At 38.2% G+C, this 22,620-nt stretch overlaps 3 protein-coding genes across 4 annotated transcripts in view; 2 read left to right on the top strand and 1 right to left on the bottom strand.

Annotated features, from left to right (window-relative positions):
* The first annotated feature begins 6,480 nt into the window (after positions 1–6,480).
* Positions 6,481–12,677, top strand: LOC139969076 (uncharacterized). Of its 2 annotated transcripts, none has more exons than XM_071973838.1 (5): positions 6,481–6,731; positions 7,511–9,037; positions 9,327–9,475; positions 9,895–10,039; positions 11,184–12,677. In XM_071973838.1, exons 2-5 carry the CDS (start codon positions 7,563–7,565, stop codon positions 11,872–11,874), a joined length of 2,460 nt encoding a protein of 819 aa, XP_071829939.1. In that variant the 5' UTR covers positions 6,481–6,731; positions 7,511–7,562; the 3' UTR covers positions 11,875–12,677. The 2 variants fall into 2 exon arrangements, with proteins under 2 accessions (XP_071829939.1, XP_071829938.1); XM_071973837.1 differs by having other exon boundaries at positions 6,482–6,906.
* Positions 12,678–13,272: 595 nt separating this feature from the next.
* LOC139969078 (radical S-adenosyl methionine domain-containing protein 1, mitochondrial-like) lies at positions 13,273–17,935 on the bottom strand. The gene is made up of 3 exons (XM_071973841.1): positions 17,800–17,935; positions 16,453–16,964; positions 13,273–15,361 (listed from the first exon to the last, which is right to left on the bottom strand). The coding sequence occupies exons 2-3, from the start codon at positions 16,898–16,900 to the stop codon at positions 14,574–14,576; spliced, it is 1,236 nt and encodes a 411-aa protein (XP_071829942.1). The 5' UTR covers positions 16,901–16,964; positions 17,800–17,935; the 3' UTR covers positions 13,273–14,573.
* LOC139969077 (probable E3 ubiquitin-protein ligase HERC4) overlaps positions 17,933–22,620 on the top strand; it is a 44,235-nt gene continuing 39,547 nt past the window's right edge. The window contains exon 1 of the mRNA XM_071973839.1: positions 17,933–18,067. The gene's annotated coding sequence lies outside the window, so the exon portion shown is untranslated. The remainder of the gene's footprint in view (positions 18,068–22,620) is intronic.

Genomic DNA, 22,620 nt, shown 5'->3' on the forward strand with positions numbered 1-22,620 from the left:
TTGTAGCAGCAATGTGATCATATAGGCCTACAATACAGTTTAATATTACGGAGTCTTGGAATCATCAAGACATTTTCATGTCTATAACAAGGGCTCTTGAGACTGAATGCAAGGACCATGCACCAATATATTAAAGCAATACAAAGCTATGCTGGTAGCAAAATGGGCGCCAAAACGAACGTAGAAAGCTCGCATGCGCTGCGAGGCATTTTGATTTTTGTTTTGTTTAAAACAGTACTTTATCTTCACGAGAAACTCTCCCACCAAAGCCAAAGCTTTTTAATAGGCTATAAAATGATTGATTCATTATAATTCACGATTGAATTTATATATATATTTAAATATATAACAAAGATTCAATTGCTCACTTCCTGCTGTAAGAGTGCTCAATACATGTATATATATATATATATATATATATATATATATATATATATATATATATATATATATATATATATATATATATATATATATATATATATATAAATATATATATATATATATATATATATATATATATATATATATATATATATATATATATATTCGACTGCCAAGTATTGCTGACGAAGGTCACAGGGGGACCGAAAATTCCAATATATTTTCTAAAACTTACTCCTTATTTGTCAATTATGAGTCATATCTTATTTCTCTGGTTTTCTCTAATTATATATATATATATATATATATATATATATATATATATATATATATATATATATATATATATATATATATATATATATATATATATATATATTATATATAAATGATTTCCTCGTCAAGAGCTGGTATAGGTTTGTTCACTTTTTGTTGTCGGGTGAAGTACTATAGTAATGAAAAGGGTCATGTTGAGTTGGACTTTGAACATGCTCAGTCATTGTAATACCAAACTCGAACTCAATAGCAAAATCTTATTATCTTGAAAGCTCTTGGGTATATATTCTTGTAGAGTTGACTTGCCTAACGTGTTGTGACTTTGACTGGACGCGTGCATGGCAATTGACATGAAAGTCAAGGTTAACTCCTTACTTTCACATCGAGAAAGTACTGAAAATAACATTATATCGGTAATTGATTACCATGGCAAGACATGGCAAGACAAGACAAGACATGGCAAGACAGCCTCCCTAGACTGCTTCCACCATACAAAGGTGAGGCCTAATGAACAAGAAGTTAATGATTTCATCCGGTTCTCTAATGTCGTTCGACGAGTACTAGTCAAGACTTCATATCAATATATTACTCACATATGAAAAGCAAATTAGATATTTGAAACAAATTAAAACTCCGTACTTCATATATCTGAAATTCACCTATCAAGTTTTTCAACTTAATAATTTCAATTTGTAGCAAATCCTTCACAGTTTCCAAATACGTGAAAAATGCGAATGTTATAACATAATTACACAAACCTTTTCGTTTAACTATCAATTTGATGATGTTTGACAGCCATGCGCTGCCAGGAATTTGTTAAGGGAGGGGCAAAACTGTAGATTCGGCATTGCAAACTAAAAAAAATTTTGGCTGAAAATGCCTCCCAAATCGCTGGAAATGGCACTTCCCAGGCCTTGTTAGTTGCATCTTAGCATTTTCTCTCTTGAATATACTAGCGATATCATAAAAACATTAAAAAAAAAAAAAATATGCTCAAGGGGGGGGCGGCTGCCCCCTTCGCCCCCCCCCCTTGGCTACGCGCCTGTTTACAGCAAGTATATAGCTTATAAAGTAAATATCACTTAGAAGCTATAGGTTAAAGTTCAACTATCTATAAAAACTGGTAAGCCAAAAATATGTTATCCTTTCTTTACTTGGATTCTTGTCTTTTTGGTTAATATCCCTGAAGTACCACTGAGATAATATTTGTTTCCCAGGGGTCTATAGCGTTTTTGGTTCTCGCCACTTAGAACGAATGTGAAGATGTTCAATTTTAAAATATAATGTTGGTCTGTAATATCAATATCACTGCATGATTTCGTTAAAGAAAAAACTTCTCAGTATCACCAGACAGTGGCGTAGGAAGGTACTTTTGAGTGGGGGGCTGAAGACTGATGGCCGGCCTGGGGGAGTGGCCTCAGATGCAATTTGGTGCAACATAGCACACTTCAACACCCACTCCATTTTGTAAAGAATTTTGCATTTTCACCTGGCCTTAGATGCAATTTGGTGCTTCAAATGAGATTTTTTTCTCATTTGGAAATGAAAAAGGGGTTTTCTGACTTGCGGAGCGGGGGGGGGGGGGGGGCGGAACGATACTTCCGCCCCCCATATTTTTCACGGGGGGGGGGCTGGCGCCCCCAGCCCCCCGGTTCCTACGCCCTTGTCACCAGACCATATATATTAGCACAACGTCGACATGACTGTTTGATATAAAAATTAGTTTTCTTTTGATTTCCAGCATTAATTTTTGGTGTCAGGGGTGGGAAGTAAAGGAGGCAAGGAGGGCGGGGGGAGTTAAAATAATACCTTTTGAATACTGACTATCAGAAATCTAGTCATACAGACTGGTCAATTTTTCTGACTAACTTTTTATACTAGAAATTTTCATTTATTTAACTGAAGTTTCATTATTCCATTAAGAAACGATTTTTTAATGAATATTCTTCTTCACTTAAAGAAGAAAACACACACCTTTTGTGCGACAGTGTGATGTAATTCATTCTCTGTCGTGGTGGCGAAGCGTCTATAATCTTTAAGGCTTGCCAAAATTTCGAGTAAAACGATCAAACAGACACTGCATTAGTATATTCGACACTGCAAGTGTAATACTTATTGTGCGGTGTATATAATGATTAACTACGGCATGGTTTTAAGTATACGATACGAACTGTTCGTCGCCATGCATGCATGTATGCTTAAGTTACATGTGTATAGGCTTCATTCGACTACTGCGTTAATTATTTCCACTGTACAAACTAATGGATAAATGTTTGACGTCATCGGGGCAAACAGAAATAAAAGAAGGTTTGATGAACTTTCCATGAGACTGAAAGTGCATTGCTCCTAGCTCTACTTACACTGCTGTCACATAGAGTGACATCCGGAAGGACCTTAGAGGTGAAGTTTGATAGCCTACCGGGTAAAGGAAGGAGGGGGGGGGGGGGGTCAGTCAGTACACAAAGTACATGGTAAATCAGTGTTTGATATTTATGTACAGAGGATCCAGTTTCCCTGGTCGGTTTGGGCGATTTTGCGAAATTGTGAAATCAAATGTCGTACTCCCACTTGTAATTTGTGCCCGATTCAACATGCCCCTCGATTGACCAAGGCTTCCGATTCTGTGTTTAATGCTAAGAATCTTATGATATAGCGAACCCTCATGTTACCAGACCGCGCGTCGCGATGATTTCAAACAATTAAATAGTGCCGCAAAACAAGCCTTGGGGTAAGGGATGGGTCTGTCACCCCAACCCCAGACATTAAAGGCATTGAAGACTCGCCCCAAACCGCGTGCCGCGCTCTGAAAAAGTTAACTTTCCGTTGCTTGCAAATTATGTTTTCTTCTTGTCGCTACAAAATGCAGACAGTAATGAAACGTGATACCTTGTTATCTTTTATCTAGACCTGAGATGTCCACGCTGCTATGTACACTGTGTTGTGGGTATTGACCGTAGCTGTATGTATTGACTGTACACTAGTGTCTAATTACCGACGGTGGCAAGCTGTGTGTGTATTTTCTGGGATCGATGGTGGTGTCTAACACTTCTGTTACACCTCATTCGAAACTAGGTCAGATATCTGACTCGCGCAAAAAGAAACGTCTAATGCCGGTAATATTACCGGCATTAGACGTTTCTTTTTGCGCGAGTCTTCACACCCTTTAATTTTCAGGTGATATTATACTCCCACCTCGCAAGAGGGATATATTACATCGTAGGAAACTCTTAATTGTATAATACCGTATATAGCTTAATTAAGGAACATCCTTTTACCTATACATATATATAAAGTGTTGTGTGTTCCCGCCACATCCTTGTTCTTAAACTATCGTTAGCTTCATATTCACGGAAATGCTTGTCCTGTTGACGGATTTACAGTTTTCATGTCATTACAATATGATTGATAATATACTTAATTGTATACATATACATTCCTACGCATGAATATACATTAAATCGTGACCTTATCTATAGTTGTCATATATATCCATGCAAGCTCTGTATGCATTCAGCGTGGTAATTGTACACACATTACAATATGCTTGATAATATACTTAACTATATACATATACATTCATACGCATGAATATACATTAAAACGTGACCTTATCTATAGTTGTCATATATATCCATGCAAGCTCTGTATGCATTCAGCGTGTTAATTGTACACATGATTAAGTCATCCATTGGCATTAACATATGTATATACGAACATGAAAAATCTTCAGATCAAATCAACAAAGCACATTTTCTTTCAGTCTCACAATTAGCGACTCTAGACGGAAGCTTTGCATAGCCTCGACTTGCAAAGCACTATTTGGCCTCTGATGTCTTGAGTTATCCTGAGTTATTCTGCGTTGGGGAGTAATGGGAAAGGGGGATACAGTTTAAGGAGGGGCACAATGTTTATGTCCTGTAACTTGCGTTGAAGTTCTGTATATGCATTGTGGTGGTCGGCAAAAATGGGGAGGTGGGAAAATAGTCTGCATGAGGGGGGGGGGTCGGGAACGGCCCACTGCCCCAGCCTGTCTAAGGGACCGGTCCATCAGTATAGATAACCTTCAAACCTACTTACAGATATGCTTGGTCGGTGTTTCATGCACTTACTAACACCCAGCTTTGATCCAAACTGTGTAGCCTCACAAATTTTACTTATTATGCTATATTGTTTCACTTTCATATCTTTGCATTTATACGGTTTCTAAATGGTGTTATATTGGTTGACAAAAGCACGTTTTTGTTGGGGTGTGGGGGGAGGGGGAGGTTCAGACGGTAGCATATAACTTTATCTTTCCTTGAATGGTACAGTATTTGTTACTATTAAAATGGGGATAAACTCCCCGATCCACCCCCCCCCCCCGATGTAAACAAACGAGTATAGTTTAGCATATTAAGTGAATCGTTGAGCCGAGCACACTTATTTAGGTGCATCAATAAAATACGTTGACTGCCTGATACACGTTTTTGACAAAGTATAAAAGACCTTTGTATGTATATTACGAAGTAAACTAAACTGCGGCATGCTGAGGATACGGTAAATAAACGTACAGTGTAGTTCTAAGTTAAACTCAAGGGTACTGACTTATAATCGAACGATTGACGACAACCTATGGTTCGATATACGTGGCGTGATGTCATCTGTCAATATGACCATGTGTATACTTCATGATGGTTATTCGATAAGCCTTTTGAACTTGACACTTGATATTTGAACACGATACCATATTATGTATGATTTCATAATAATTGCATTTATATCTTTGTAATGGTTAAGTAAACATGCAACACGACTAAGCAAATCGTACCTGTATCGCGCTATTCGCTGTTCGTTGCCATGGCCAGAGCTGATGATCAGTATTTTTCCTTCTATAGTTTCAACTTAGTAAAGATAAAATTGGAAAGAAGATTATGATTTGATTAAGGCCAGCAAAATTATAAAGGATGATAAAGGCTAAAACAGAAAGCGGAAGAACTTTGTGTTCAAGGCACGGGTGTATAGGTGAAGGGGGTGGGGATTGGAGTTAGAGGAAGGGATGGATTGGATACTGTCATTTAGTCACTATCAGGAAAATTACTTTTGTAAGGGTGGTGCATGGGGATGGGATATGGGTTGTGTGGTTGACTTGAGGATTTCAGCATGTTCCATATACGTGTTTCATAACCCATGATCCCATGGATCAATCATGCAACTGACAAATGTACCTTGAAACTTATACAATGTATCTTGGTTCCGGGATACCCCAAAACCCTTTTCTGGGCCCCTGGAGTTTCCAATAGTCTGTAGGTGAGCCTCACTCTACTGCTATCTCAAGTCTACCACTATCATCAAGTCAATCGGCCTGTCAATATCAGCTCACTATTTTAAATTCTCATATGCTTCTTTGAACTATTCAGTCAACTTGAGATCAAGGATCAAGAAAAAGTTATTTGCAAAACGATGGGACCGTATGCAGGTCCCGGGTACTTCGTTTGTGCACTATAATTCCCTGTCCCTGTTAGTGTTACCGTACCGACATTGAAAGAGTTCGTTACTTCTGGGAAATCAAAACGTATTTGAAAACACAAAATTACATCCTGGCAGCTATTCGAGCCTAGGCCTTTAACAGCAGTGTGCCTTCAAGCGAGCTTCCTGTTCCCACTAGGATCGATGTGGTTCTGAAGTTTATAGCAGTATACATAGCTCTAAAAAGAGATACTTTTGTACAGCGACACCAATTTCAATTCTATTTTTATCGATCTGTAATGCCACGTAAAATCAAGTGGTGAATCCGAATTCGAATTCTTTGCTAACTTCTGATTTCACCGAGACGCAAATTTCGAAAAGGGGATTTCCCCGGATATCCTGATGACGCGTTTGGTATCAGAAAGTCAGAAACTGCAGAGAGAGAGAGAGAGAGAGAGAGAGAGAGATCAAGTATCAACATAAACATTGAAAGTGAAACTATGAAATTGAACCTATGTGGAGCTAGAAGATATCAACTTTGCATATACAGGAATGTCTTTCGTGTGGAGAAAGTTGACAAAAGTCAACTAGCCTAGGCCTACGTACACGAGTAGTACTGAGTAGTAGTAAGTATAGGTGCCTAAATAGTTTTAGTTTTAGTAACCCAACGACATTTTGGAAGGGTACTGTACATCACTGCAGAATGGAATTGTAGATTCAAAGTTAGAGACAAGACCGGAGGAGCGAATGGTCTGCATGGTATCGTGTTAGTGATATTAGATTTACTGCAACATATTGCACGTGAGTAGCCTATAGTACTGCGGTACAGACTAAGTTATACATTAGTGTAATCCTGTCCATGCAGGTATACAGTACTGTATATTAGGCTATGACTCGAGACTTGTTAGATTACAGCATATTTAAGGTACTGTATGCTATGTAATATAGTCAGATGCTAATGTTTGGTTTCCACTGAATTTGTTGGATTACACACGTGAAGTGATATTTGCATATCCAGTTTGTATGTACATGTACAGTATGTACCAAACGAGAGATTCATTCAGCAAGATTTTGCCACCCTGCAGAGTTGTTGTGATTAGCTTCAAATGCTGTAAGGCAAGTCGCCTCATTGTCAGTAATCTTCTTCTTGATTCGACTTGAGTCATTAATTTGTGTCATGTACAATATTAGGGGCCCCAGTTATTTCTCCTTACATGTTGTCGCCCAGACACGTTTCCTGCTATAAATTAATCCATGCTTTTTTGCAGGAAAAAAAAAAGAAACAACAATTTGGATGTGTTTACCAGGTGCATTTGCAGTAAAATGCATATGATGTAGTATGTCAGTAACTTAATTTCTGAATGCTTTACTTGAGCTGTCATTGTACACTTAAATTTCTTTCTAGGTGGAAGAGTGTAGAAAAGCAAAACAACCAAAAAGAAAAGGAAAATTCCAAGATGCCATCATCCTCTATGACAGATTCTATTCTCGTTGACAGAACAGAAGAGGCGACGAAGGCCAGCAGCGGTCTTCTGAGGTTCTTGCAGAATGGCAATGGCACAAGATTAGTTCAGATTTATGGATTACCTTTAGTGGGTAAAACTACATTAGGTAAACAAATCTGTTGCATTGTTGAGAAGCAGTGCACCCAAAATGACATTCCTCTGGAGTATACTCATGTTTATTATGAAGACTCCATACGTTCTTATGTCGTGAAATCCATCAAAAGTACAAAATTAACTGTGGTGGAAAATCTGAAAGACCTACAAAGATGCGTTCTCAACTTCTCTGCAGGTAAATGCCTTTCATTTTTAGACGACTTCCCTCATCCAGACTGGATAAGCAGTCTGTTAGAAAATGGAAACTTTTGTTGTGTTTTGACGTCCAAACGAAAGTTGGATTTCCTGAGATTGGGCACGCAAGTCTACCATAAAAACTTATCAACTCTTACCGCGGAAGAGTCAACAAACTTTATGATGGAGCATCTGCAACCTGAAGAATGGACATACCAGTTATCTAAAACATCTGAAAATTGCCAAGGATTTCCCAGACTTTTAAGTCAAGTCACAGAGTTCTTGAAAAGTCACCCTCCCAGAGAGATTTATCAACTCTCCTTTGAAAGCCTCTGTTCTAAGTTCCTCTCCGAGAACGAAAGCTTTCGTTATCGTTCCAAATTAGACAGGCAAGTCCAGAAGGTTGGTAATGCCGTTCCTGCTGTGTATGTCCCATCCCTGGCAGTGATGAGAGGGTCATTTCGGATTCCCGATCTTGCGGCTGTGTCGAACATCTCCAAAGAGGAGGTAGTGACAAAGAGGATATTAATCGAACCTCTAATTCAAATTGGCATCATCTCTCGATCAGAAGCGAAAGTCGGTAGCGAGTTTGTAGTCAACGATATCATCTGTAGTCTACTGGAAGACAGGTACGGATACCTTCAAAATGAGTCCGACCTTCATAACCGGTTTTGCAACTACTTTGCTAAAATGTTTTCTGATCTCGAGAGGAAAATGATCAATGATGTGGATGACTTTTTCTCCATTTTCCTCGGCATGTATCCGAATCTTCTTGCCCTGGTGGAGAGGGCAGTCTATTGCTTGAAGGAAGAGTACGACGTTCTGATCCGAGTCGCCTATCAGGCTGAGTTAATCTTGATGTCTTTTCTACAGGCCAAAGAGGTAGTCATGTTTTTCGAGGCTTGCGTCCAAGCTGCCAAAGAGCGGGGCAAGATGACGGACTATGCTAGGATGCTATCCTCCTACGGTCATTCCCTGCTGGTGATTTGCCCCGACGTAGATTTTGGCGGCGAGAAGATTTTGGAAGCTCTGGAACTCATGAGGAAAGATCCCAACATTTTGGAAACGGAGATCGCTTTGACCACGAGTCATAAAGGTCATTATCTTCACTTGAAAGGAAACCCTGCCGCAGGAATCAAGTAAATATACAGTCTAGATATTTGTCACTTGTAATTTAATTTAATTTAAACTAATATGTCATTTAACACAACACCCGGAATGAGTCATTTTAACTACACTTTTACATCAGGGCAACTGTTGCTATGAAAACACAATTTAAAGCTTTTTTATTTTTGATGATTATTATTTTTTTTTTGGGGGGCGGGGGGTTTAAATTACTTAATTTAATGAAAGAAGTAGTCATAACTATAAATGCATCATATCTTTTTTCATTTTGACGGTACTTTCTCATGTTTTGAACTCGTCTAGGTGCTATGAGGAGGCTGCATCTATTTATGTAAAATGCTTGGAAGAAGCAGGTCCACCCCAAACTGATTTGGATGCTGCACGTCTGAAGTTTCTGAAGTACAGCAAAGTCAGAATGAAGAACAACATTGCCATATCAGCTGGTTGCCTAGGTAATATTAATTGTCCTTCAACACATGTAGAGTACCATGTGTTACATTCATTTTACTTTTGTACCTGACACATTGTGAGATAGTACAGACACCACAAGCTATGAAAGGGGGCAACTTTAAAGTGACCTTCTGAAGTTGAGTATCAACTACCTTTCAAATTGCAAGCTGAAAAATTCCCTATATTGTCCCCTCCTCTCCCCTTCCCCTTCCCGTCCCTTCCCCTCCCCTCCCCAAAATCTTGTTTTGTTTAATTTGTTTTTGTTTTTGTTTTTTTAGCGCTAGATCATATTTGGAATAGCGCTATATCAAGCATTGTATTTATTATGATTTATTTAATCACTCGTGCTCTAAAATATTATTAATATCATGAGGAATTATTGAAGTGGTAACGTTAAGATGTTCTTTTCTTTATATCACAGGACAGTACGACTACTCCATCAAACTACATCAAGAGAATATCGATACATACCAAGAGATGTTTAGTTCTAAGTTAGGGATGGGAAAGGCTTACCACTGCATTGGGCTCATGCTACATTTAAAAGGTGACCAGAAAGCTGCACACAAGTAAGTTAGAGATTTTATTCTAATCCTGGAAGCTATATGCCTTCAGAAGATGATCTCTGCCTATACTCTGTGATTTGGTGCGTTTTAAAATGTCAATGGACCAATGCCAAGAGATATTAAATAGAGATTACAGACATATTCCAATTATTGGCAGACAATATGACACTAATATACAAAAGATAAATGTTCCACACTGTTAGTTGGAAACCCTATCTCAATATCTTGTCACTTACTCAGGTAGATTAAATGGTAAAACATAGAGCATGGGGGACGATTGGCTAAGGCGTTGGATATGTGATCCAGGATTGCTGGTTCGACTCCTACCTAGTTCGATCATTAAGTTGTGTCCTTGGGCAAGATGCTTTATCTCAGGGGTTAAATGGGTACCTGTGAGGTAACTTGTCATTGGGAGCAGTATATAACTGCTGCCGCCTGGAGGGATTGTGTCTGTGACATGTTATCATTGACCAGGGGTAACATAATGTCTGTAAAGCACTTTGAAACCTATTGCTGGTATAAAGCACTATATAAAGGTGGAATATTATCATTATTAAATGGAATCAATTTTGGCTGGCTACACCCTGGATTTTTCCATGCAGTGGTTGCTGGTAGGTTGTCTGTGATGTCAACAGCAACTGTTGCATGATAGGCTTTCCTTAGTTTCTGATGATAATCTTCGTGTTGATTTATCTGTGAAACTTGATACATTTCGGATGTTTGCTTTGGTGTCAAAGTCGTCTCTGTCTTTCATAAAAAATGTAACCTTCTTGTAGAAATATTATTTTCAGGGCATTGTCACCTTTAGCCACTGGAATATATGCCTTTATAGCAATTATTCCTGTGATAGGAATTGACTGTCTTCAAACTTTGCTGTAAATGCATGTTTTGCATGACTACCCTTTATAAGAAAACACCTGTGGCAGGGCTGTAACAATGCATTTTTTTTACAATTGTTTACTCATGATTTGCAATAATTTCATCATCTCTTGTCAGTGTACAGTATATCACTGGTTTTAATGTAAATTTTATCAAATTTGTGATGCACCATCTGTGCAACGGTTGATGATCTAAAATCCATCAATCTGAAATTAATTTTGAAAACAGCGAAGGAAATTGCTTTATCGATATTCTCCTTACCCTGCAGATACAGCAAGATAGGCTTGACCATCAAACGACGGTCACACTCAAAGAAACCATCTCTGTCCATCATATACTCCATGAGTCTCCAAGCAATGAGCTACTTTTACTCGGAAGAGCAGGACGCGGAGAGGTCGCTCCTCATTCTAGACGATGCGATTGCGATGATCGACGACTTGAAGAGAAATCACGCGGACCGATCGCTACTGCTCAACGGGAAGGGGATAATCCATCTCAAGACTAAGAACTATCGTATGGCGAGGGATCTGTTAGACGAAGCTGCGGAGATCAGAATGAAAGAGTTTGGGATCGGCGCTAACTGCTGTTCCGGCGAAAGTTTGCAATTTCTCGGCGAGGCCTATTTTCATCTGAAGGAGCATTGGAAGGCTGTCGCGACATTTAAGAAATGTCTGGCGTTGAGGTTGGAATACTACCGAAAGCAAATTCCTGACAATTTTGAGGAAATAATCTTAACGTCAGTGGAATGGCTGGAGAGGAGCCTGATTGAGTACGGAGCCGAGTCGTCGGTTGTGGAATTTGTCGCCGACTTTGTGGTCAAATTAAAAGCTGTATTGCAGCAACAGGAATTTCAGGATAGCGTGTCACTGGCATCGGCTAAAGATGAGCTCAAATGCACGATTGAGAAAGCTTTTAGCAGACTTGACCTTAAAGTTCCTGATTCTGTAACCACAAATTGAGAAACTAGACAGAAATATAACAGTGTATGTAATACCATAGTTGGCTTTCATGATTAAAAGAATTTTAGTGACAACTAACTGGCTTTGGAGAGTGTCTGCTAGAAGGTTTGTCTGCTTTTTTACCAGGTTATCTGAAATATTTCGCAGTAACTTTAAATTCCATGTAACGTAAACCGTTTTACTTATGATTTGTTTTTCATTGTTTTGATATTTCTATTTTCTACCTTATTAACATCTAAATAACATAGCTCTCACTCCCCCCCCCCCCCCCCCATGACTTTCACTGCTCATAGAAACAGGCACACATCCACCAACTTGTTTGCAGAGGTTTCATCTGTTGTCAACATCTTGGAATGAACCAAAAACACAAAATACGACAACACTGTTTTCTTGTTTAGTGGATGTTTAAACCTATGTTTGTTGCTTCGATTACCTGTGAATTTGCTTTGTTAGCCTTAATAGTAAAGTAATAGTTCCTACATAATACCTATCAACATCCATCAATGTAGTTGTTGTTTTGACATTTAGCCTTGCTATTGTCTGTGTCTAGATGGATTCATTTATCACTTAATGAAAACAGGAAATGTCATAAAATCAGCCAGGCATAGAATTTCAGCAACTTGCCACGAAATGCCAGTGCATGAAACATCTAATGGCTAGGATCAAATTCCTACATGTATCTTCCTTTGAATTAGTACTTGTAAACACAACACTAATTTTGCACTGGCAGAGGAAATGGAAGTGCCTTTTTTTTCCTTCAACTATGCATATAGATATATATATATATATATATATAAATATATAATATATATATATATATATATATATATATATATATATATATATATATATATATGTATATATGTATATATATATATATATATATATATATATATATATATATATATATATATATATATATATATATAAATATATATATTGTATTTCAATGATACATATTAACAAACTCAAAAGTGAGAGGAAAAAGGTAATGTTTATCAAAAATTTTAAAGACTTAAGAGGTAACAGAATTATGACAGGCTTAATATGCAATAGCACAATACTTAGTTCAATATTTATTGGTTTTTTTGGTTTTATTGGTTTATCAGAAACTTGCCTATTCCTATTGCCTTATTTGGACTGCAAAAGGAACGCTTGTGCTGGCTTTTTACCTTCTTTCATTTGTCAGAAAGCTTGCCTTAAGAATTGTTTACTTTATACTTACATACAACAAGGTTTGTATTATCTGCACAATTAATGATCATTGGTCCTCACAGGAGAATTGTTATTATGATTATAAATATCAACAAACTCAAAAAGAGACATAAAAGCAAAATGTACATAATTATACATTGTCATAAAAACTTCAAAGAGTAAAAAAAACAGTATAAAACTTACTAATATTTACTTTAATATTTTTATTCATCCCATTCATGTCAATACAACTCATGTAATAGCTGAACATTATTAGAAACTAACCTATCTTTGTATTGTCTATTTCGAAAGCTCAACAAGACTCGCACAGCCATTTTATATTCTTTCATGTATATGTCATTTTGGTTATATCTATATACTTACAAGCATCTTGCTCATCCTTCCTGCCAAATAAAAGACCATTTTTTTTTGCCGTTTCATATTATTTGCATTATTAATGATCAATTGGACAAATTAAAATATAATTTAATATGACTTTTATGATGTACTGTATAGATTTATATTAAATTTAAACAAATAGAGATTTGCCTTCCTTTAGTTACAGCTTGTTAAACAGGCTTTCTTTTTTAAATAAATTGTATAGTTTTTATAGTTTTACTATACCTTAAGTTTCGTACACCCATTTTTGTACTGGGAGTCCAAGATGTACATGTGTAATATACATCAATGTAATATATTGTCCAGAGGAAGCATGTATTAATATTATGTCTGCCTGTGGGGGGCTAATCCCCCTGGTTTTAGTGTGGCTTAAGCCTCCACCCTCTCCCCCGGCAGAAGTATACTGTACTTGGTTGCACCAAGCTTTTGATCCATTACCATCTGTACTAAGATCTGGTATGCCTGCGAGATAGATTGCACTGGTTAAAATATTTTATTTCTAAAGAAAGCATACATAATTTTCAAGTTTATTGAACATAATTTCATGATTTCAGTTTGTATAGTCTCATTCCACTTTCCATGCATCTAATGAAGACAGATGGGACATGAAGAACTTAAAATAACAAAGGCAAAAATAGATTGTTAAAAAAAATTCATTTTTAATTCGCCAGTTGTTTAGTGTCTCTCAGTTAGAGAAGAGTTATCCAGGTGGGTTATTTGAATTCCCCAACAGTGAGCAATATCTTTGTCTTTCCAAAGAAGTGTAACATTATCTGTCACCAGAACATCCCTTTAACTACACATTTTGGAATCATACATCCATTTGTGTGATAGTCATAAGTTTTTGACAATCTTTGTGTTTACACGTTTAACACATGTATGAAAAACTTGGCAGAGAGAACTACTTGCTAGCTACCTACCTATCTGAGAAATAAACAACAAGCTTTCAAACTTGGAATCATTCTGTAAAATTCTGAAAATATCTATAAATGTGTGTTATTATCCAGGACGTACAGTATAGACGACTTTCTTGCATAAAATGAATCTAATCCGTTCAACACATCAGGAATAATACTATCCAAGACGATCAAGCCTTTGTCTGTCACTCAGAATGAGTTACAAGTTAGCTCCAAGAGTCCCCTCTCGCCGAGGGAGTTTAGCATTTGACAATTTCCAAATATATCAATCAGAGATTTACCACCTGATAATTGCATCCACGTTCTATTTGCTATACCTCTGTTTGTACGAAGACCCGTCATTATCAATTCCTTTAACGAATCCAGTTGCGATAGTTTGACCCTTTTACAAGTTGCATGACCGAATTTCTCGACCTCACACATCCAAGAATTGGGCTCAGGTGTCTGTACCCTCGCTTCCCTTCGGCCATCAAAGCTCTCGGGGTTGCCCCATGGGAGAGAAAACCTTCCGTGAGCACCTGGGCCGATACCGATGTACTGTCCACCAGTCCAATACGACAGATTGTGAATACTGACGGAATCGTCTCTTGCAAAGTTCGAGACCTCGTAACGTCTGAATCCGGCTTCGGCCATTCTGTCGACAGCTATCTGGTACATATCTGCTGTTTCGTCCGCATCTGGGAGAGAAACGTCTCCCGCTTGGTGCCATTTAAATAAATTGGTACCTCTTTCTAACGTCAGCTGGTACAGACTTATGTGGTTATCGCAGACTTTCAGGACGCCCTCTAGCTCCTCCTTCCAATCCGTCAACTTCTGGTTCGGTATCCCAAATATGAGGTCCAACGATACTTTCCCCGGGAATAGCGTCTTCGCTGCTTCCAGGGCTCTCAAGGCATCCAGCGATGAATGGTTCCTACCCAGTAGTTTCAGACATGAGTCCTTAAAACTCTGGACACCCAAAGATAATCTGTTGATACCTAAAAGAGAAAAAGAAAATGGGAATAAACAAAAAAATCTGTGAAGTGTTCAAATTTTTAAAGCACAGTGTTGAGACACTGCCATCTCAAGAAAAAGTTGAATTATTTTCTTTGTAAAAAAGCCAACATATAACATACATGTATTAAAATGTATTAATGTAAAATGTATTAAATAATTTTTGGTTTTGATCTGCTGTAGGATGCAGGCATGTTTTCAATTGAGAAGCTGCTGGAGAAGCTTGCACATTTCTTTGTGGTTGATACTTTGGTCACTAGCTGAGATAACAGCCTTACTATATGCTAGTGGCCTTCATATGACTTCCTACTGTAATACTATATTGTATTTATCTTGTACAATATGAGAAATAAATTTAAAAATTTTTATTTGAAATTTTTAATTTCAATAATTTAACTGTGTCATACAGTATGTCACCTAGCATGGAAGGTTTTGTGACCTTTGTTTGATCAGGAGTATCAAGGGTCAGGTCTGCGCCCCCCCCCAGGAACAACGATGTCTAAGCCCTTCCCCACCCCCTCCCCATTTTGAAGTCTTCTTTTCAACTCAAAGTCAATCATGGAAAAATGAGAATATCATATTTTCTTTATGTAGCCCACATTTCCCTGAGCCCCCAAATTATCCCCCGGGACCCCAGGGCTGATGCCCTCTTACTTCCCTTTCCTCAAGCTGGCATAGGACTAGCAACTTTTGTAGTGGTGTAGTTACTTCGGATTTGACCCAGACTTACCCTGGGTTTACTACCTCAGTAGAAATTCTTCTACAGATGTCCTACTAACCAATATGAGAACCTTTTCTCATTAAACAAGTTTCTTTGACCTCCCCCAAAAAGGATACCAAGAATTAATTGTTTAGATGTTAGTTATCATCTGGTTAGGATCACTATGGTCCTTGTACACACAAAGTAGTATATCTTCCTACAGTGGCAAAAAACGAGGTCATCTCACATGACAGAAAATCTCCCTGGGTGGGGGGGTGGGAAGCAGCTGTTGGACTTGTTTGCATTATGACGACACATGCAGTGCTCATTATCAGTGACATATCCCAATTATCATAAGAAAATGAAACAGCTTACCAGCAGTCTTAAATTCAGACAGCCTAAACCATTCGGCTGATGTAGGGTTGGCTTCCATGGAAACTTCGGCATCAGGTGCCATGGCAACAGCATCACTAACGCAGTCCACGATAGCAGAGATTGTCGCAGGCTCTGCCAAGCTTGGAGTTCCTCCTCCGAAAAAGATGGATTTGACTCTCTCCACACCGCTCATGGATAAGAGGGTTTTGGTCTCCCGCACGAGACATTTCTTCATCTTCTCGTGGTCGACGTTCTGTGAAATGTACTTGTTAAAGTTGCAGTAATGGCATCTCTTTTGGCAGTACGGCCAGTGAATATAAAGGGTTGCCTCTTTATCCTGTGGGACTTGCTTTGAATTCATCAGTTCCTCTGCCTTGTTTTTGATATTAGTTGATAGTGATCGTACACCATTCAGGAGGTGAAGGATCCCCCTTTTCTTGGATAACATAACGTGTTTGTACTTATCTTCATGTGATCGAACCTGTGCACCAAATTTTATGGGTACAGTAATCCTGTCAAAATTTGAGCAAAATAGAAAAGTTGGAAGGCAATGAAAGAAATTGGTACATTCTGCTTGATCCATATAAGCTATGTCCCTACTATCATGTAAGCCTACCATGCAAGCCAGAGATCTGGGGGTGGGGGAGAGAACGGGTGTGGGGTTATACACCTTCCCATTTTAAACCCCTCATATAAAATTAAACAATGACTAGCACAATCCTGCATGTTGACCTTCATAGAACTAATTTATTAATTAAATATGCCCCAGATTGCACCTTTAAACATCGTAAGTTTATTTCTTTCTCTTGGCCACCCCCAGACCTCCCTACATGGGAGGGGGTTTCAACTACTTCAGTGCCACACCCCTTCCTTTTTTGAATTGTGGGGTAGTCCCTCAGTGGTTTGATATATGCATTAGAGAGGAATGAAACTAATAACTTCACTCTACTATCTAGTTATTATCATACTTTTTCATATCTGGTCACATGTTTATTGCATGCAAAGATGTGGGATTTTCTTTAGATGTCTTTGTGGGTGTAAAGTGGGAAATGGTTTGGCCTAGCTCATACCTCCGAAAGTGTACAGTCCTTGGCCTAACGGTGTCCAACACAAAACAGCCTAAGTGAGTATCTTATTCTTAGTTAACTGTATGCCCACTGTCCCACAGACACATTTGAAACCTTGCAATATAGCCTAGGCTGTGCATTTAGTTCTGAACTTAGTGTACAGTAGGGCAAAGGCCTATGTTCGTCCTTTTGACAACCTTAAAAGGAAAAAGGACAACCACGATAACGATGAATAGGTTGGTTAATACGCTTACTAAAAGCTATGGATAATTTCACACACCAAGCTAAGTTGTTGCCCGGAGCCGTTCGTATGCAGATCAGTTTTAGTCACAATACAGTGCCTGGTAAGCCCAACTGTGGGCCACACCGTACACATGTGTGAAAATGGTATGTTGTGGATGTTGTTGTTATGAGTTGCGCAATTGTGGGACATTCCCTCACAAATCCGCGAAGTTTCTAGCATCTCCAAGTAAAGGCGTAGGCTGTGGCACATTGAATATGATGCAAGCACATAACAACTGGCGCATTCAGTGAAGTTAATCGTACTTGTGAGTTGTTTGCATTTTATAAATAAGTTAAACCAGAAAACTGACCTAGTACAGTAATCAAAATATCTTATCTTTTGACGACCAAAAGCACAACATTAGCTAATGTTAGGCTACATTTCTTAGGCTAACAGTACAGTAGACTAATTAGCTAGGCTAGGCACAAGCTGGTTACACCTACAGTAAGCAGATGACCTGGGCTAGTTGGTACCATATGTATTTCTAACTTACTAGTACCAGCCTAAGTACTATTATTGCTCATTAGTATATCTTGTCATGTTATGCCAGCCTGATGGACAGGCTACCAACCTCTAAACCAAGTACATGCATCAAGAACTTTAAATAAATGTAACCTACATTCTATAGGGGATGGATTACACATAGGATCAGCCACACAAAACTGTGAATTAATTTTGTAACAAATCCTCAGGGAAATGCATACTTCCTGCCTACCACTCAAGGGAAGGTACTATGATAGTCAGAATAATAGTGAATAACTTAAAGTCATTGAAGACTCGCCCCAAACCGCGTGCAGCCATCTGAAAAAGTTAACTTTCTGTTGCAAGTGACGTTTTGTTCATATCACTACAAAGTGCAGACAGAAATGAAACGTGATACCTTGTTATCTTTAGCTGGACCTGTGATGTCCATCGCTGTATCGTTTGTATACTATGTTGTGGGTATTGACCGCAGCTGTATGTACTGACTGTACACTACAGTAGTGTCTAATTACCGACGGTAGCAAGCTGGGTGTATATTTTATGGGATCGATGGTGGTGTCTAACAATTCTGTTACACCTCATTCGAAACTTAGTCAGATTACAGGCATTAGACGTTTCTTTTTGCACAAGTCTTCACATCCTTTAATACTAGTGAAATACTCTACAAATTAAAATGCCAGCAAATTTATTTTATTTTATTATGAAACCCTTGTGATTTAAAGGCTTGTAGGTATCTGACCAAAGTGTGAGCAATGCCAAACTTGTCTTGTATACTGGCTGAAGGAGAGTTCTATGATGGGATGCCACATTTAGTTTAGATTAGTTATTCCTTAATCATTAGAAAGACAAAAGAAGTTTATATAAAACTCTATCCATGTATATCATGGATGAACACCGGCTTGTACCAAGCCTTCTCTTTTCATGGAATTATATTTAGAGTTACCAGGCAGGCATGTAATTGTCACACCCATTCCTGCTCCCAGGACCAACTCTTAATGTTTCCGTCCAACGGACGAGAGTGTGCAGTATCTCTGACCATCTGACCATCTTCTGAAATACTGAGGGAGGTGAAGCCAAAATTCATCATCAATTCAGTACAGCTATGGTGAAAGAAGTCATTTTTAAACCACTGAAAGAATAGAACCAAACCTCAATTCTCAAACCAGAAATACCTCATCTTCAAGATATTCCACCGAAGAACATTCGCAGCAAAGCAGTAATTTTGAATTGGTTAAGAGAATCTGGTTCCCAGCACTTGAAGATTTGTACCTGCAATGTAATTATTTTGGTGTGGATACATGTATTTGTTACTAGTCCAGTTGGTGATTGGTCGTATTACGTACAACACTCCACAAAATATTAGAAACTTGCCCAAAAGCTCCAATTACAATTAAAGCCAAGAATTATCCAAGTAATGCCCTCCTGTATGTGTGAAGATCGAACACCTGCATCCTAAAATCTTGTCGTCCTTCATGGATTAAACTGTATGACATGTACAGTCGGGGAGAGCAATTACATAACCTATGTTTATAATCAAGCATTTAAGACACACCAGTAAATATGTTCCAGGGATACATCTTTTCTTAACTCTGAGTGTCTAGAAACTGTACGTAAAAGATCGAGTTAGCCTAAATTAAACTCCATAAGTTGTTTCATGTCAATATGAACAAGGAAACAAAAACATCTCAAGTTAACTTCCAAATTTTAGAGGATTTAGCCTGTTAGAGCTGTATATTTGATGATCTTAACTCCTGAAATATTTCCCCATGTTAAACTCCAAAATTAGGATTTAAAGTCAAGAAAATAAACAGTATATAAATGAATGTTAAAAATATAGATATAAAAAAAAAAGAAAGGGATTAAATAAGTGCAAAAGTCAAATTCATTGTAAAAAAAAAGCACAACATGAACTTTAAAACTATATATTAAAAAACTACACATTTTCAGAAATCAATATAAAAAAGAAAAGCTAAGTTTTCCCATGTTTCTTGAATTCATTAATATTTATTGCACACTTGGCTTTCCACAATGTTGTGCAGCTTGAATGATCAAAACGCCTGGTCCCGTAAGTGGATGTTCTGATAATGGGTTTAGTTAATAATGTTTGTGGACCGAAGAGATCAAGCTGGCTGATATTTATGCACAAGATCTGTGAGGTAGACACTAGACAGGGGCTAAACCATTGAGAACCTTATAAGTTTATAAATGGATTTTGAAACCGGACCTGTGACGAACCGGAAGCCAATGCAAGTCAGGCAAAACAGGTGTTATGTGCTCATATCTATTATCTACGTGTGCTGCTGACCAGCTGCTGTATGCTGCGCAATTCTGAATATGCTGAAGTCGGTCAGTTAGCTTATGAGGCGGACCATAAAGTAGGGCATTCAGCGAGGAATTTGCCAAGGGAGGGGCGAACCTGTAGGCAAATAATCAGAGCCGTAGATTCGGCATTGGAAACTATCTAAGCGTAGCGCTACCATGAGTTGGCGCGAAGCATACAAGAAAATTTTGGCCAAAAATGCCACCCAGATCGCTGGAAATGGCACTTCCCAGGCCTTGCAAGTTGCATCTAAGCATTTTCTATTTTGAAATTACTATCGATATCATAAAAATGTACAAAAAAAATATGCTCAAGGGGGGGCGGTCACCCCTTTGCCCCCCCCCCCTTGGCTACGTGCCTGAGGGCATTATGTAAGTAGTCCAATTTTGATGTCACAAGGAAGTTAACTAATGTCTTACAAGCTTCATCAGTATTAGATTATTAGGGATATGTGTGTACATAGGTTCTGTGAGTTTTGTACCCAGCAGATGTATCAAATGGAGGATTGAATGTCGATGGCTTAGCCTTCATTGGCACACTGAACCTCCAAACTGTACAGTGAGTTCCTTAGAAATGATACACAACTGAAATAAGTCACTTGTGAGCAAGTTATTTGAGAACACTTTGTAAATTGAGAATTTTGAAAGATTGACAGTTTTACTGAGAATTTATCAATCTTGTCTTTCAAATGAGTAAAAAGATTGATTAGCCAAGTGTTTATAACAGAATGTATTTAGCCCTGAGGCTTTAGTGCATTTATTGCAAATTGTATCGCATTTGGATTTTGCAATTTTGTTTTGTCCGGTAGAAAGAAGGGGAACCCCCTCTTTACTTTTTGCACAAAGGATAGACTGTATTAACAGATTGTTGCTAGAAGTTTCAAAATAATGTTTGGACGTTTTATTTGGACAGGTCCTTAAAGCTCAAGCTAAGCAAACACTTTATGCGTAAAAGGTATTCTGCTATACTGTGAGCATTAGAATGAAGCATTTAGTTCTATCTCCAAGTGGCACTGTATGCGCACTAAATAGAACCACAAATATCACAATTTGACCTTTCTTCATTTTTAGCTCATACCAGCATGCTGGTGTGAGCTATTGTTACAGTGCGGCGTCTATCACTCTATCACTCTATCATTCTATCACTCTATCACTCTATCCGTCAACAATTGGTAAAACCGCTCCCACTCGCACAGTGTTTGATGGAATTTCATGAAACTTGGACACAAGGACCATTGGGTATAGGGCCATTAGAGATGGTCCGAAATTTGGGGTCAAAGGTCACCTGTGGGCCGTAATGGGCCATTTTGTGGAAATACGCAAAATGCTTCTTCTCCTACAGATTCCATGGTACAATGTTGAGGGTTTGTCATGATAGTACTATGGAAGTTTTACCTTCAGGGTGTTCATGAATTTGAGATCAAAGATCAACTAGGGGTCTTTTGTGGCCAGGGCCGCGTCCCTATATTTTCAAAATGCTCCTGTTCGTACAGTGTATGGCCAGTTATAATGAAACTTGGTCACAACGTTCCTCGGGATGAGAGTTATGAGGGGTGTTCGGAAAATTGAGGTCAAATGTCATTTAGGGGGTCATCGGGGGTCATTCTTTGTTATATTTTCAAATATCTCAATCTCCTCAAGATTTTGATGGATCATATTCAAAGTTGAACTGATGATTGTTGGATTGTGTATGAATAAGGTGATGCCTAATAATTTTTGGTCAAAAGTTAATTAATTACAATTAATCCCCATTGTTTAAAAAAATCTGAGCCTTCACCTTTAGCCAAAGCTCCTTTAATTTGTCTCCCAGTCTCTGCAGTGTTTGTTTACATTTGTGGTTAAGCTCTGCAGAAGGCTGTTAGTGGAATTAAAGCAGGACTGGGAGTTGTTATTAACTGTTGAACTGTAAGCATGAGAGCCCTATAGCCAATCAGCACTTGCCGATTCTCAGAAGCCTTTGAGCCTGAGGTATGTAGGCAGCCAGCCAAAATTTTGGCAAGGAGTGCTTCAGGTCTG

Source organism: Apostichopus japonicus, chromosome 6 (genome assembly GCF_037975245.1).
Source record: "Apostichopus japonicus isolate 1M-3 chromosome 6, ASM3797524v1, whole genome shotgun sequence".
Lineage (NCBI taxonomy): Eukaryota > Metazoa > Echinodermata > Holothuroidea > Aspidochirotida > Stichopodidae > Apostichopus > Apostichopus japonicus.